This window comes from Rhyacophila brunnea, unplaced genomic scaffold (genome assembly GCF_057557595.1).
Source record: "Rhyacophila brunnea isolate RB1 unplaced genomic scaffold, BYU_Rbru_1.0 scaffold_9, whole genome shotgun sequence".
NCBI lineage: Eukaryota > Metazoa > Arthropoda > Insecta > Trichoptera > Rhyacophilidae > Rhyacophila > Rhyacophila brunnea.
This window is the reverse complement of record NW_028233361.1, coordinates 36,579,324-36,594,613: the sequence shown is the minus strand read 5'-3', so window position 1 is coordinate 36,594,613 and position 15,290 is coordinate 36,579,324. Positions and strand designations below refer to the sequence as shown.

Genomic DNA, 15,290 nt, shown 5'->3' with positions numbered 1-15,290 from the left:
ACAGTTGTAAATTACCCTTCAAAGGGACATCACGCCCGTTTAATCCAAGTTTCGAGGCCATTCTAGAATTCTCCGGACTCCGGATGTAAATAAAGAAACGTCACTTTGACACTTTTAGCTATTTATAAAAAAAAACATTAATAACCAATAGAATAATTAAATAATAAGTTATAAATAAGTAAATATACTAAACCAGAGGTACTCCAAGTGGGACCCTAAATTTAATTGACAATACTAACGAAGTTTATTAGTTTAAATAAAATTAACTTTACCGTTTGATGTGAGAAGTGAAATATATTAAACCAGAGGTACTCCAAGTGGAACCCTAAATTTAATTGACAATATTAACGAAATTCATTTTAAATAAAATTAATTTTACCCTTTGAAGTTCAGAATATCAAAATACTGAATAATTTAAGTTTAAAATATGATGTTAAAACTATAGATGATGCTGTTGTATATTTTTATAAAAATGGGCGATCACTATATTGTGAAGTTGCAAAAAAAAAAGTCGGAGTACCAAGATCGATATCAATTCTTCTTCTTCTTCCACCCTGTCACGTCCCAACGTTGGGGCATAGGGCAAGCACAAATTGGTGCCACTTCCCTCGGTCCATCGCCAACTCCTGCGCCTCCCGCCATGTCAGACCTGCAGCAGGTAGGTCAATTTTGTAGCACCGCTGCAGGGTGAGGGAGGGCCGGCCACGGCGACGGAACCCTTGAGGCCTTGAGCTGTGGTACGAAGTGCCGTACTCTTTGGCGGCATCCGGAATACGTGTCCCAGCCACGTAAATCGTCTCTTCGTGATAACTTCAATCACCGAAGGCTGTTATGTCTGCTCACGAACTCGGGTGTTTGTAACGCTATCGTACCAATGTACCCCTAAGATTCGGCGGAGACATTAATTCTCAAAGCTCAAAAGCCGAGACTCTTGAAGCTTAGTAAGATGTCATGTCTCACAGCCACACAGGAGCACAGGTAGCACGCACGCGTTAAACAAACGACATTTGGTCCTCACAGAATATAGCCTTGACCTCCATGCGATTCCAAGTTGGTTGAACGCAGAGCCTACCACACCCATGCGGATTCCAAGCTCACTAAAAATACCATTATCATTGGCAGCCGTTGCACCCAAGTATTTGAATGTGGACACCAGATCGACGGGCAGACCGGAAACCTGCAGAGGAGTGTCGGCGTCGATGCATGCAGCACTGCACATGGATTTGGTCTTAGCCGCATTCAGATGAAGACCCACACGTTTTGAGTTCGCGGCGAGCCTGTTCACGGTTACCTCCAACCTTTCGAGCACAGTCTTTCTTCGCATAGATCGGTTGTGTCATTATGATGTAGGCGTATCCCACTGTCGGCGCCATTTTTATGGGAATCGCGGCTTACGGCGCCAGCGCTTGGTGCCCGCGCATTCCCAAGAGTGTCAAACTTAGAGCCTCTCTTTTAAGAGGACAGCGCAGCGTGCTCCTGTCCATTACCAAGGCCTACCGTACAACCTCAACTGACGCGCTCCCGGTCCTGGCCGGTATTCTCCCACTTGACCTGCACATTCAGGTCAGCGGCGCTTCAATGCTGCTCCTCAAAGGTGAGGAGGCTGACGTTGGTGATTTTCATCTCGTCCCCCCCCCTCGACAAGCCGGCGAGGGATTAGCACTATTGAAGCGCAAAATTAGACTCATGTCGCTTGACGCGGCCATTAAGACCTGGCAGCGAAAGTGGGACGAATCTACTAAGGGCCGGCTCACATACGCGTTTTTTCCAGACATACAGTGGCGAATGGAGATAACCAAGTATTTGACTCCAGACCATTACACCAGTCAATTTGTGACTGGCCATGGTGGTTTCGCTGGCAGGCTCTTTGAGCTTGGACTTGCAAGCCGTCCGACATGTCCATGCGGAGGGGAAATACAGGATGCCAATCACATCCTGTGGGAGTGTCTGAGTATGTGCTCCGAACGGGAGGAGATGCTCAGGTCGGTCCAACCAGTTGTTGGACCCATCGGCCCGTCCGACCTGGTTGCTACTAAGGCCAACTATCTTGCATTCAAAAAATTTGCGGCGTCTTACTACGGGCGTGAAGATCTCTTCACATAAATTTTGCTGCCTGTATGATTAGCTTCGTTCTTTGATATAATAAATAAGTAGCTTCATTTTCTTTTAAGTAATTTCTATGTGCTTTTTCTCTCCCTGGCACTTTGAATTAGAGTAAACTCAGTAAACTCAGTCAGAGCTCACTCTGAGCGTAGCAACCTAAGTCTTGGGCACCTTCTCCCAGGACACTCCCAGGCCAATTTTTAGATGCTTCACATCACCAATTGACGGGTCCCGTGATACTCTCGATTAAGACCGAGTGTGGTGCGGGGCGGGTTTGGTGGAGGGAATTTAACTTCAATGTCGGGGCAAACCGTCTTACGCATTATGAAATCCATCATGATGATAAAAAGAAAGGGCGCAAGTACACATCCTTGCTTGACTCCTGACTTGATTTCAAAGAGGTCAGAGAATGTTCCAGCTGCTCTCACGCGACACTCTGTATTTGTGTAGAGAGCACTTATCACGGCAACCAGTTTCCGTGGGACACCATAGCCTAGCAGAATTTGCCACAGAGATTCACGATTAGGACTGTCAAATGCCTTTTCATAGTCCACGAAGCAGCAGACGACAGGTATATTCATCTCTTGGTACTGTTGCAGGAGGCATCGAAGAGTTGAAATATGCTCCGAGCAGGACTTCCCCGGGACAAATCCACTCTGCTGCGCACGCAAAACCTCCAACATGGGACTTCTAATCCTGTACAGGAGAATCTGCGCCAACACCTTCCCGGGAACGCTGAGGAGAGTGATTTCTCTGTAATTATTACAGTCTTGTGGGTTACCCTTTTTGTGCAGAGTAACAACGTACCATCCCTCCAGGCTTTGGGGCACTGCTCCTTTTCCCACACCTCGTGCAGAAGGTCACACAAGGACGGCAATACAGCGCTCAGTCCGCAGAGCAGAAACTCTGCATGGATACCATCATCTCCAGGAGCTTTCCTGCGCTTCAGTTTTTTGACTACCTCTTCAACTTCAGCAGTTGTCGGAGGATCTTCGCAGAATCCCGATGCAGTAGTGATTCCAAGGGCGGTGATCTCCGGCGGAATATCGAAGGGATGCAATGGAGGTGGGCGATTCAGGACATCACTGAAATGTTGGTGCCATAGCTCCTGGACCTTTGCAGGTTCAGTGACTGTCACTCCGTCAGAGTTGCGTAATGCAGTGACCGCTGGACGTTTCCTACCACAAATTGCTCTGGTGATGCGGAAGAGAGCACTTGGATTATTCTTGCAGGCAGCAGATTCCGCATCCCGAATGAGGTCATCCAGGCGTCGGCGCTTATCGCGGCGGGCAGAACGATTTACCACGCGGTCCATTGTCTCGTATTCCGCGTCGTATGTACCATTGTCCCGCAATTCTTTCAGGAGCTTTCTCTTCTAAATCGTCTCTCACTCCCATGTATGAGTGACATCCAGTCCGACCTGTGCGTATGCCGCTCTCCTAAGGCAGTAGTTGCGGAGCTCATTATATCATTCCGGAATAATATTTATTTTCCTTCCAAGAGATCCGAGTCGATGGAAGACGTACCAGAAAGAGTTCGAGCATCATATAAGCGCTTCCGCAGCTCCAGCTCATAGGTTACACGAGTTCATGCCGGTATTTCGCTTTGACCAAAATGTGGTCGATCTGGTTTCTTGTATTACCATCTGGCGATGTCCATGTATATTTGTGGATGGTCTTATGAGGGAAAAGACTACCACCAATAACAAGACCATTCAGGATTTCGACCGTTCGGGATTTCAGCATTCGGGATTTCGGCATTCGGGATTTCAGCCTTCGGGATTTCGGCTTTAGGAATTTAGGCTTTCGGGATATCGGCCATTCGGGATTTCAGCCATTCGGGATTTCAGCATTCGGGATTTCGGCATTCGGGATTTCGGCCTTCGAGATTTCGGCTTTAGGAATTTAGGCTTTCGGGATTTCAGCCATCTGGGATTTCGGCCATCGGGATTTCGGCTTTCGGGATTTAGGCTTTCGGGATTTCGGCCTTCGGAATTTCAATTCTTTCAGGAGCTTTCTCTTCTAAATCGTCTCTCACTCCCATGTATGAGTGACATCCAGTCCGAACTGTGCGTATGCCGCTCTCCTAAGGCAGTAGTTGCGGAGCTCATTATATCATTCCGGAATAATATTTATTTTCCTTCCAAGAGATCCGAGTCGATGGAAGACGTACCAGAAAGAGTTCGAGCATCATATAAGCGCTTCCGCAGCTCCAGCTCATAGGTTACACGAGTTCATGCCGGTATTTCGCTTTGACCAAAATGTGGTCGATCTGGTTTCTTGTATTACCATCTGGCGATGTCCATGTATATTTGTGGATGGTCTTATGAGGGAAAAGACTACCACCAATAACAAGACCATTCAGGATTTCGACCGTTCGGGATTTCAGCATTCGGGATTTCGGCATTCGGGATTTCGGCCTTCGGGATTTCGGCTTTAGGAATTTAGGCTTTCGGGATATCGGCCATTCGGGATTTCAGCCATTCGGGATTTCGGCATTCGGGATTTCGGCATTTGGGATTTCGGCATTCGGGATTTCGGCCTTCGAGATTTCGGCTTTAGGAATTTAGGCTTTCGGGATTTTAGCCATCCGGGATTTCGGCCATCGGGACTTCGGCTTTCGGGATTTAGGCTTTCGGGATTTCGGCCTTTGGAATTTTGGCATTCGGGATTTCGGCCTTCGGGATTTCGGCCTTCGGGATTTCGGCTTTAGGAATTTAGGCTTTCGGGATATCGGCCATTCGGGATTTCGGCCCATTCGGGATTTCAGCATTCGGGATTTCGGCCTTCGGGATTTCGGCCTTCGGGATTTCAGCCTTTCGGGATTTCGGCCATTCGGGATTTCAGCATTCGGGATTTCGGCATTTGGGATTTCGGCATTCGGGATTTCGGCTTTAGGAATTTAGGCTTTCGGGATATCGGCCATTCGGGATTTTAGCCATTCGGGATTTCAGCATTCGGGATTTTGGCCATCGGGATTTCGGCTTTTGGGATTTATGCTTTCGGGATTTCGGCCTTCGGAATTTTGGCTTTCGGGATTTCGGCCATTCGGGATTTCAGCATTCAAGATTTTGGCATTCGGGATTTCGGCTTTAGGAATTTAGGCTTTCGGGATTTCAGCATTCAAGATTTTTGCATTCGGGATTTCGGCTTTCGGAATTTCGGCCATTCGGGATTTCAGCATTCAAGATTTCGGCATTCGGGATTCGGCTTTAGGAATTTAGGCTTTCGGGATTTCAGCCATTCGGGATTTCGGGATTTCAACATTCGGGATTTCGGCCTTCGGGATTTCGGCTTTCGGGATTTAGGCTTTCGGGATTTCGGCCATTCGGGATTTCAGCATTCGGGATTTCGTCCGGCACCCGGTATATTGTATTATTGTTTTATATTGCAAGTATGTAATGAAGACGTATAGTGTAAAGTTTTAATGTTGAAATTATTTTTTTAATTATCACTAATAATAATTATTGTATTTCAACAATTTTAGTTAGGTTAGGTACATATCTCTAAAATTTACATTTTTCATTTATTTGCTAGTTTTAATCAATATATTACATATACTATAATCACTATTACTATATTGTATTTTCGTTTTATATTAAGTATGTAATGAAAACGTATAATTTAAGTTGTAATGTCGAAATTATTTTACGCCCAATATTCTTTTTTCTTTGATAAAATAATAATTTTCCATAATAAATAATATAACACATCTTTCATTATTGCTTACTCCGTCATACACCCCTGGCATAAATTTGTATTTCAATCCACTTTAATTCCTTTCAAAAAAGCCTATATCCATATGATTGACTTTCAAAACCTACTCAAATCCGATGTTAAGTTTCAAAACCTACCTAAGTGGATTTTTAAACACTAAATAACTTTTTAAATGTTGCTTTTACATTAGTAACCCGGCAGGTGACGTGTTATTATCTACTTCTTTATTCATTAATTTTATATTTTCTTATATTATGCAATAATTAAGCCCACAGCAGTTTTTTCGCTTTTGCCAACAATTGTGTTCGTGGAGTTAAGCAGGTTTTGATAATATACGCCTCATCTGTGAAATAATAATAAAACCTCTTAATAAATTAGAATTTTCAGCGTATAAAGATAGCTTCCATTCAAATTGAGGTTCCGAAATCTCAGCAGGTCCATGTCCCAATTGAGATTGATGTTTTATTTAGTGACTCAGGTGTTACAGTATTTAACATACAGGTCAATAATTTTCAAAGACCTTAGAATCCACTCTCTGTCACTCTATCCCAAAGAGATTTTATTTCTCTTTCTAGAAGAGTCTTTCAATCTCTTTGCTCTATTCTCTTTATATACATCAACGGTGAGGTAAAGGAGTATGTTTGTTGATTATATCATAAAATTAGACACTTTGATTCAACATTTTATTGAAAAGTAAGCCTTAGTTGTTTAATTTATGCAAAAAAAGACGGGTGGCCGATCACTGTCTGGAAAGTGGCCGATCACTATCTGAGTGTGGCGGATCACTGTACTTCCTGCGATTTTTTTTTAATTTTTTTGTAATAACCATGTTTGGTATTATAAAATATGTACACATAAATATCGATATATATGCTTTGTGAACACGAAAAAAATTGCATTTCAATAAAACCCCATTACTAAGCTTCTTCTCAGCGATCAAAGCAAGCCAATCGCTTAACTGGCCCATCATTGTACCTCTTACCCTACCTATGAGTACTAAATTTGTTTCATAGTATAATTATTTGTGCTGTAGATTAAGCTTTACATTTTCAACTATAATATTTCCTTGCGTTGGTATAGGGTTGGTATGATTGGAATTACGGCAGCCTGCTGCTACCTTCACAAAAATATTTTAAATGTCAATAATTTAAATATGGAGGTTGTGTGTGGATGAGTTACAATTCATCTCGAAGTGATCTGTCATCAGGCCCGACACCATGTGCGATCACCAGTGGGAGCCCTTGGCAGAAGTCCATTTCAATCTTGGACCTGCCAAATCAGAGGCCAATTACATATATTGTCTGTGTTCCAGAGTATTTCTCAGGTAAAATTTCTCGATTCGTTTTCACAGCTTTTTTTGTGTAAGAATTTTGGTCTTATTTATTTGGTATTCTTCCAGGAACGGCTCCGAAGTTTATGCCTCCATACTGACTGACAAGGATGAACTGAGTGACGCCGATGATTTAAAGAATCAACAGTTCTGGGATCCTACACATGTACACTTTTCTGGGGAAACGTCACACAAAGAGGTTTGTGTCTGTCTGTATTTTTGTGTCAGCTGGTTTACGATTATCGTCAAATGTCAGAATGAGATTCCAAGAAAATATAAAAAGCAATTAGTTATAATATCACAATTTAATAAAGTATCTATATATGAGACCATTATAGGAAACATGGCTCAACCTTTTGAACTTATAAAACCACTTATTTAGTAGGACTTATGATTGTCAAAGTAAACGTTATCGAATGTCATGGAGTAGAGTAGAGCATCAAGCTTTTGTATTACCATTGTTATAGGTGTGTTAGTGCACTAATTTACAATCCCGGGATTACAATATACAACAGTGGTGAAGGGTGGAGGTGGGCTGTTGAGATTCAACCTAAATAGTGTGCACTAAACTTTGTCAGTCATACTTATTTGTCTCCAATGAAATAAGAATAAAAATCGCAGATAGTGCTGGTTGGCTTTCAAATTCAATAATTATTCCCTGCATAAAGCAAACCATTATAGATATTTGATAAAATCTAAAATTATGCCATTAAATCATACATAGCTTTAAATATTTTATAGATTGAAGAGTATTTTTCATCTACTGTGGTTTGGTCAGGCAGGGCTTAAGAGCATACTTCAGTGAAACGGAAAATAATTTTCAACAATAGGTAGGACGTAATTTCACACGCGTTGCCAATCGGAGAGCGATAGTCGACCCCTGAGCACGTCAATTTGTTTTGTGAGGCGTCGGAGGAATATATTCTTAAATCGTGTAAAGATGATTAAAAAACGTTACGCATTTACTCGAAAAACAAAACATGTCAATGAATATATTATTATTATTACTAATATAACAATAAATATAACATTAAATGGACACATGATGAATTTTTATGACAAATTATGTTTTGTTCGTCACGCGTCGTTTGTAAAATCTGCGCGTCGCGTAGTCACGACCTTTTTAGACCATGCCTCAGCTGAAGTATAGCCTTAATTAAATTTTAAAAACTAACTAACACCATCTGGAATTTGCATTCTTAATTCAATGAAAATAAATAAGTATGACCGAAAAAGTGTGCACTATTTTTGTCGAGTCGCCTATAGCGATGTTTTTTAACCTTTTTACATCCGTGGACCACAAAAAAATCAAAAAATGTGTTGCAGACCATCAACATTGGAATAAAATAATAAATACAGTATAACCCCTATTTTACGTTTTTTAAGGGACTGAAAAAGAAACCTAATTGGAGGGAAAATGTAAAAGAGGATTATTGAAAAAAAGAACATTTAAATTTTATGTTTCTAAAAAAATAACATTTTATTAAAAATCTAAATTTCGGGCCAGTGAAACGCGTGAGCCAACGTGTTTATTCACTTTTTCGAGAATGTTCCTTTTCTCTTGCACTGATAAAGCTTTCCTTTGGTTAGACATTATGTGTTTGAAAGAATGAGAATGTAAAAATGAATAATAATCAAACCGAAAGCAATATGAAATAAATAAACCGCGAACTTGTATACGAAACACAAACACGATGCCAAAAGAAAAGATATGGACTAATCACCTTGTTATGCGCCGAACTCGGGCCAATCACAGCGTCGCTCGCCGACCAATCACCGTGCGCCGTTCTAAAGACACGGAGTTTTCCCTCCAAACACCTTACGTCGTTCGAATGTCGTGACCCAATCATTGTCAAGCGCGCGTAACTCGCAGATTTTCAATATTTCCGACGTAAATCGCGGGAAAGAAAAACGTAAATGCGGGTATTAAATGTACTGAAATACATCGGGACTGAAAAAATTACAAATGGCAATTGCCGGGAAAACGTAAAAACGAGGTTATACTGTATGTATATTTACACTATTTTTGAAATAATTGTCGAAATATAATACAACCCCACTTCAAATGTTGGGTTTCTAGTTTCTAATTTATTTTTGAACTGCAGAAAATTTTTGCGGCCCACCCAAAAATCTTCGCGGACCACCGGTTAAGAAACTATAGCCTATAGCATACCTAAACTATTATGTTTTAGTCTAGGCAGGGTTTAATTGAATTTTAAAAGCTAACCAATACCATCTGCAATTTGTATTCTCAGTTCAATGAAAACAAATAAGTATGACTGACAAAGTTTAGTGAGCACTACTTATGTGGAATCTCAACAGCTTGCCTCCACCCTTCGCCACTGATATACAATACTCTGAGCATTTAATGTACCCTGACAATGCAGGACAAAAATTCTGTATATTTCCTCACATAATTTTTACAGTACAATTTCCAAAAAGTGTTGTTTCTGAACATTAAACCAAACCGAAATCTAACGCACCCTCAGTACTTATTTCTGGGTTACAGTAGGTTGTATTGTATTTAGTTTTTTTTTATATATAGATAGAGTTAAATCTGTCTAATGGCGCCAACGATATTGATAAAACGATTTGCATTTGTAGTGGTATTGTTTGCTGGCATTGTAGCAAACAGTGCCAATACACTTGCGAATCCACTATATCAGGGATGGCGAACTTTTTTACATGAAAATTCCCAAATAATATTTTTTAACTGTCCGACGTGCCAAGCAGTTTTTAATGGCAATTTTTTTTAAAGTTTTGTAAAAAAGTAGTTAAGAATTCTATTAAAAAGGTTTAAAAATTACAATTGAATTATTGATATTCTATGTTTCACCGTTTTTCTAGCCGAATGCTTATCTTTTATCTTGAATGAATATTTTTTTCCTTGTTATTAAATTACTCAAAGAGATCGTGGAAGCTTTTAAACCACTCTTCTTTCATATTATATTCTCCATCACTGAGCGGTTTTCCATTTTTAGAGATTATGTTTGAGGTAAAATAACAGGCAGATATTATATTTGAATAACTTCCGATAATTAATTTCATTAGGTTTGTTGATTGTATACTTATTTTTATTTTTAATTATCCTAAGGACCGACCTATGCAATCGTATATTTACATTAAACGTAACGAATATGATTATTCTTTAAAATGATGTGCTTGCAATTTTTTATACAATGCGATTTGTCATTATGTATCCATGAATTTCGTCATTTCCGTTTACGTATCGATTGGTACGAGGGTGGGTCAATAAGTCCTTAGAAAAGCCGACAGGTGGCGCGACTAGTACTGTAAGCGGTTTGTTTTCATGCAGCGGCACTACCGATTCAGTATGCTGCGAAGTTTCAATCAGATTGGTCGGGTTGTTGTGTGTTTCTCGTACATTTAAAAAAAAATTTGCTTGTGGAAAATGGAAAAATGGAAAATGGAGAAAATTGAGCTTAGAGCTGTTATTAAACATTTTAATATAAAAGGGTTAACAGCAAAGGAAATAAAAAATGAGTTGGATTTAGTTCACGGCATATCTGCTCCTTCACTTGCAACTATTTATAACTGGTTAAATGAATTTAAACGTGGTCGTACATCAACAAAGGATGAACCACGCTCAGGACGTCCTGTAGAGGTGACTACACCAGAAATGATCAATAAAATCCACGATATGGTGTTAAGTGACCGAAGATTAAAGTTGAGTGAGATAATTGAGGTTACAGGGATCTCAAAAGGTAGCATCATTTCTATTTTACATGACAAATTGGGCATGAAAAATATTTCTGCAAGATGGGTGCCGCGTTTGCTCACAGTCGACAATAAACGCAATAGGGTGGTGGCCTCTAAAGCCCTGTTGTCGCTCATGCAACGCAATCCGGATGAATTTTTTCGTCGCTTTGTGACTGTAGATGAAACATGGATACACCACTATACTCCCGAGACGAAAGAACAGTCAAAGCAGTGGATTGCGAAGGCAAACCATGTCCAAAGAAGGCGAAAACAGTAAAATCAGCTGGTAAGGTTATGGCTACTGTATTTTGGGATGCACGTGAAATTATTTTCGTTGACTATTTGGAAAAAGCAAAAACAATAACAGGGGATTATTATGCATCTTTATTGGACCAGCTAAAAAACAAAATTGAAGAAAAACGGCCTCATTTAAACAGGAAAAAAATCCTCTTTCATCAGGACAATGCCCGTGTTCACACATGTTTACGATCAATGGCTAAAATTGAAGAATTGAAGTTCGAATTGGTCGACCACCCACCGTATTCGCCAGATTTAGCCCCCAGTGACTTTTTCCTTTTCCCAAACTTAAAAAAATGGCTAAGTGGACAACGTTTTTTTTCAAATGAAGAAGTCATCGATCGGACAAATGCTTATTTTGAGGACCTTCCGAAAACTTATTTTTCTGACGGTTTAAAAAAAAATGAGAAACGTCTAACCAAGTGTATTGAGCTCCAAGGAGATTATGTTGAGAAATAAAAAAAAAATACAAAAATAAAAACTGTTTTAATGCTTTTTTCTAAGGAATTATTGACCCACCCTCGTACCTAAACATAAATTATGAAAAACCGAAAAAAATCCGCATCGCTATGTCGTCATTATTTTTTAATATTATAATAAAAGTAGGTAAGTAGGTACTTAAGTATATATTTATTTGTAAAACTTTTTAATAACAAAAACATTTTTTAAATATAAATAAAATAGTAATATTTCTTTTCTCTTCAAATTGAAACATTCGCGTGCCATGCAAAATCATCTCGCGTGCCATAGGTTCACCATCCCTGCACTATATGGTGCCACTGTAGAATGATTTGCCCATACCCGAAACAATATTTGTAAGCTGGATAGGTTATAGGCTTTTTTTCTAAATGCCTAATTAAAGTGACACTGCCGGTCAAAGACATAAATTTATATTTAATGATTGCTTATCGCCTAGATGTGTCAAAATCATGAATTTAATGTATTATTTGATACAAATTTAAGAAAAAGGTATCTCATTATATTTTAGTTCACACAAACTACTCTGATGATGATAAGGAGGAAGTGTGGAGCCATATGGTAATTTTACCCAATAAAAGAGTGACGATTTTCGTAACTACTTTAAATCAATACACTGTGATGAGGATGACAGATTCTTGACGTATTTTAGTCATAATGTACTCAATAATATAATACATTCTTCTGAAAACTTATCTCTCTTCACAATATTTTTTTATTCCTACAGAAAGAAGAAATAGCGAGCTGCTATTGCAGCGCTTCCCACACGGACAATAATTATTCCACGGATGAACACGACGTGGGGAACCTGTCGCAGCACGTTTTGTCTTCCATCAGAGGGCTGCAGGCCAGCGACAGCGGCGCCGATCTCTCCTACTTGGACGGTTTGAGCGAGTCTCGAGAGCACTCCGTCAGTTCTGCTAAGGACACCAGAACACCGCCTTATAATAACCTGGACTCCTTAGATAAAATTGACGAGGGACTCTCTTCAAATAAGCCTAAGAACACTGAGAGCATGGTAATTGAAGATACTACAAGATTGATAAAAGACTATTATACAGAAAATACCTGGGATAGATTTTGGTCCGTCAACGGCGAAAAATTGATTTGGGCTTCGTGGATCGATAAATACAGTGATTATATCAATCCATCCTTTTTGGAGGAAAGCAAACCGGAAAATGCAACACCCGACGAAGGTCAGACTGCGAATGTCACCAAAGGTAAAGCGGCCGGCGGTCAATCGTTTAATATTTCGGAACAGAAGAAAACTAAATCTAAGAAAGAAGGAAAGTTCGCTTTCGATTTTAGCGAAAATAATGAGCTGAAAAGTCCTGAGCGATTAGAAAAAGAAAGAGAAAATCTATCAGATCCCGGAAGGGCTAAAGAGATGAACTACGAGCTCTCGATCAGCGAAGGATGGAACCCTCTGTCTCCGGCGAGCATCGACGAGACGTGGAGTCACGGTCACCACAAACACCGCTCGTATTCGGAAAACGATCAACTTATAAGTCCGCGTTGCGAATCCATCTCTAGTAGTGTGCTGCAAACTGTAGACACATGCGATTCCATGACTAACGTTACGAAAATTACAAGTTACGATGTCAATTCCAGTCACCTGCCGACAGACTCTTCCGAGTCGAATCTGAGCATGTTCTCGTCCGCCGAAGCGTCGGAGGCCAGCGGTCTGAGTTCCACCGGATCCTCGGACAAAGAGCATCTCTTCGCCGACGCCAATTCCTCCTTTATCGACGACGGAACTTCCGCAATGGACGTCGATCAATATTGGCAAGTGCTATGGAAGAAGCATTTTAACGAGCAATACTCTGAACACTTTCAAAACTATTCTAAAACACACCCTGAAAAACAAGACATAAATAAAAGAAAAAAGAACACGAGTAAAACAAAATCGATTACGGAAGATATCGTCGATCAGAGTGAAAGCAATTCGCAAGAATTCCCATCAGTGATTGAAACCCGACAGCCTAATAGTGAATTGGAACGAGAAGTGACGGATCCGGAAGTTAAAATGACAAAGGCTGGTGCTGCTGCAAAGAAGAATAACCGCCATTCGATAAAAAAATATGTAGAATCGGTAGGGTATCTTCTACAAAATTTAAACATTGAAGCGTGTCAAAACATAGATGGAAACAATGAGTCGATGAATCAATCGGACGGAGTTGTAGCGGTCAATGATACATTTAAAAGCACAAATCCGGACAATGATGCTCCCTGTGATGGTGCAGAAAACGATGGACATACTGTTAATAAAACAACCTCCGGGTCTTCAAACAATATGTCTAGTGAAAATGATAATTCCATTCTCAACGCAAACAATTCATCGGCCAGGAAGAATAGTACAAGTGGAAGCGGTGACGGACCGCCTGATGAGAATAGTAGAGCAATCAATTTAAAAAGAAGGTTAGTATTTACTGTAAAATATTCTTTAAATCAAAGGTAATGAGGAAGTAGTTTTTTGACCTTAATATTTACGGTTCAAGCTTCCTAAAAGATCTAGTACTGGTAAGCCCTCGTTCATCACAACCCCGGCGTGTGCGAATTAATTGTCACAATCGATTTTTATGGTATGTTTTTTTGTTCCACAACTATTTTGACATGTACCAGGAATCGTCATAATAAGTGTAATATGTATAATCAGATTGTTTGATAGTCATCGACAACTTTTACATAATATATGCAGACAAGCCAAGCGAGGTAAATTATGTAGATTCTTTTTTGCAATGCGGAACCAAATGAATATCTTTTTAATTGATTGCAAAGTTATATTACATCGTGTCCGGAAACTTGTACGTATACAGTTCGCCGTATCATACTTCACCGTCAAATGTTGTATCGGAAATATATGGCCGTATATTAACCCTTTTACTCCCATGGGGCCGATATTTCGGCCCACCATACCTATGCGAAAACTCCATCTGGGCCGATCCATTGGCCGAAAGCTTGGAACCAAATTTACGATTTATTCCAAATTTTTTCCCGTCATATTTCGTCTCATGTAGACGAAGCATTATATTCACTGTGTGTTGGGTGGTGAGTAACATTTATTTTAGTGTCCGCATTGTTTATAATTATGCCATACCCTAATAACTCACAAGTCATAATTGCTCTGCTGTCGAACTTGAGACCAAAGAGGGTCATAAAAATAATAAAACATTATTTTTATGACACATTTTAAATTCTGATATTTCTTTTAGTTGTTTTATGATTCATATATCACATTACAAAATGAATTTTGTAATTTTTGAACTAACAATGGATGCCACTGTATTTTTGGTAAGATGGTGAAAAAATACATGAATATAAATATTATTATTAAAGGCCGGATCTTTCAAGTTTTTAACCGTCAACCCATAAAAAAACACATTAAAATGGTGGACGAATCCAATATCCTAAGGAGACTTTTGCCCAAATGATTCTTAGTATGGATTTCTACAATTAGTCAGTTGTTTTTTCTGGCAGCTCAGGTGCGATGGTAATTATTGTAATTAAGATAATCGTCTTGCCAATATTATAACGCGACTTGCGGCTACGACAAACGAATTCAAATTCGCAAAATGCAATTAAAAAGATCGCATTACAAAATTGATGGTTTGTTTTATTGCAGGTAAGTAATGGTAAACCATTTTTAT

General features: G+C 39.7%; 2 protein-coding genes across 2 annotated transcripts in view; one reads left to right on the top strand and one right to left on the bottom strand.

Annotated features, from left to right (window-relative positions):
- Positions 1-2,680: 2,680 nt before the first annotated feature.
- LOC147063567 (uncharacterized) lies at positions 2,681-3,418 on the bottom strand. Its single transcript, XM_085959424.1, has 2 exons — positions 2,911-3,418; positions 2,681-2,838 (listed from the first exon to the last, which is right to left on the bottom strand). The coding sequence occupies exons 1-2, from the start codon at positions 3,416-3,418 to the stop codon at positions 2,681-2,683; spliced, it is 666 nt and encodes a 221-aa protein (XP_085815550.1).
- Positions 3,419-6,960: 3,542 nt separating this feature from the next.
- The window catches only part of Tgs1 (Trimethylguanosine synthase 1), a 28,143-nt gene continuing 19,813 nt past the window's right edge, over positions 6,961-15,290 (top strand). The window contains exons 1-3 of the mRNA XM_085959575.1: positions 6,961-7,143; positions 7,219-7,348; positions 12,371-14,061. Of these exons, the coding sequence (XP_085815701.1) occupies positions 7,037-7,143; positions 7,219-7,348; positions 12,371-14,061 (1,928 nt within the window). The 5' untranslated portion in view covers positions 6,961-7,036. The remainder of the gene's footprint in view (positions 7,144-7,218; positions 7,349-12,370; positions 14,062-15,290) is intronic.

Excerpts from the sequence above, each read along its gene's own strand:
- LOC147063567 (XM_085959424.1), bottom strand. The coding sequence starts at position 3,418 with ATGGACCGCGTGGTAAATCGTTCTGCCCGCCGCGATAAGCGCCGACGC. Across the intron at positions 2,839-2,910 it reads CCCCAAAGCCTGGAGGGATG|CGTTCCCGGGAAGGTGTTGG; the intron begins GTACGTTGTTAC and ends CACTCTCCTCAG.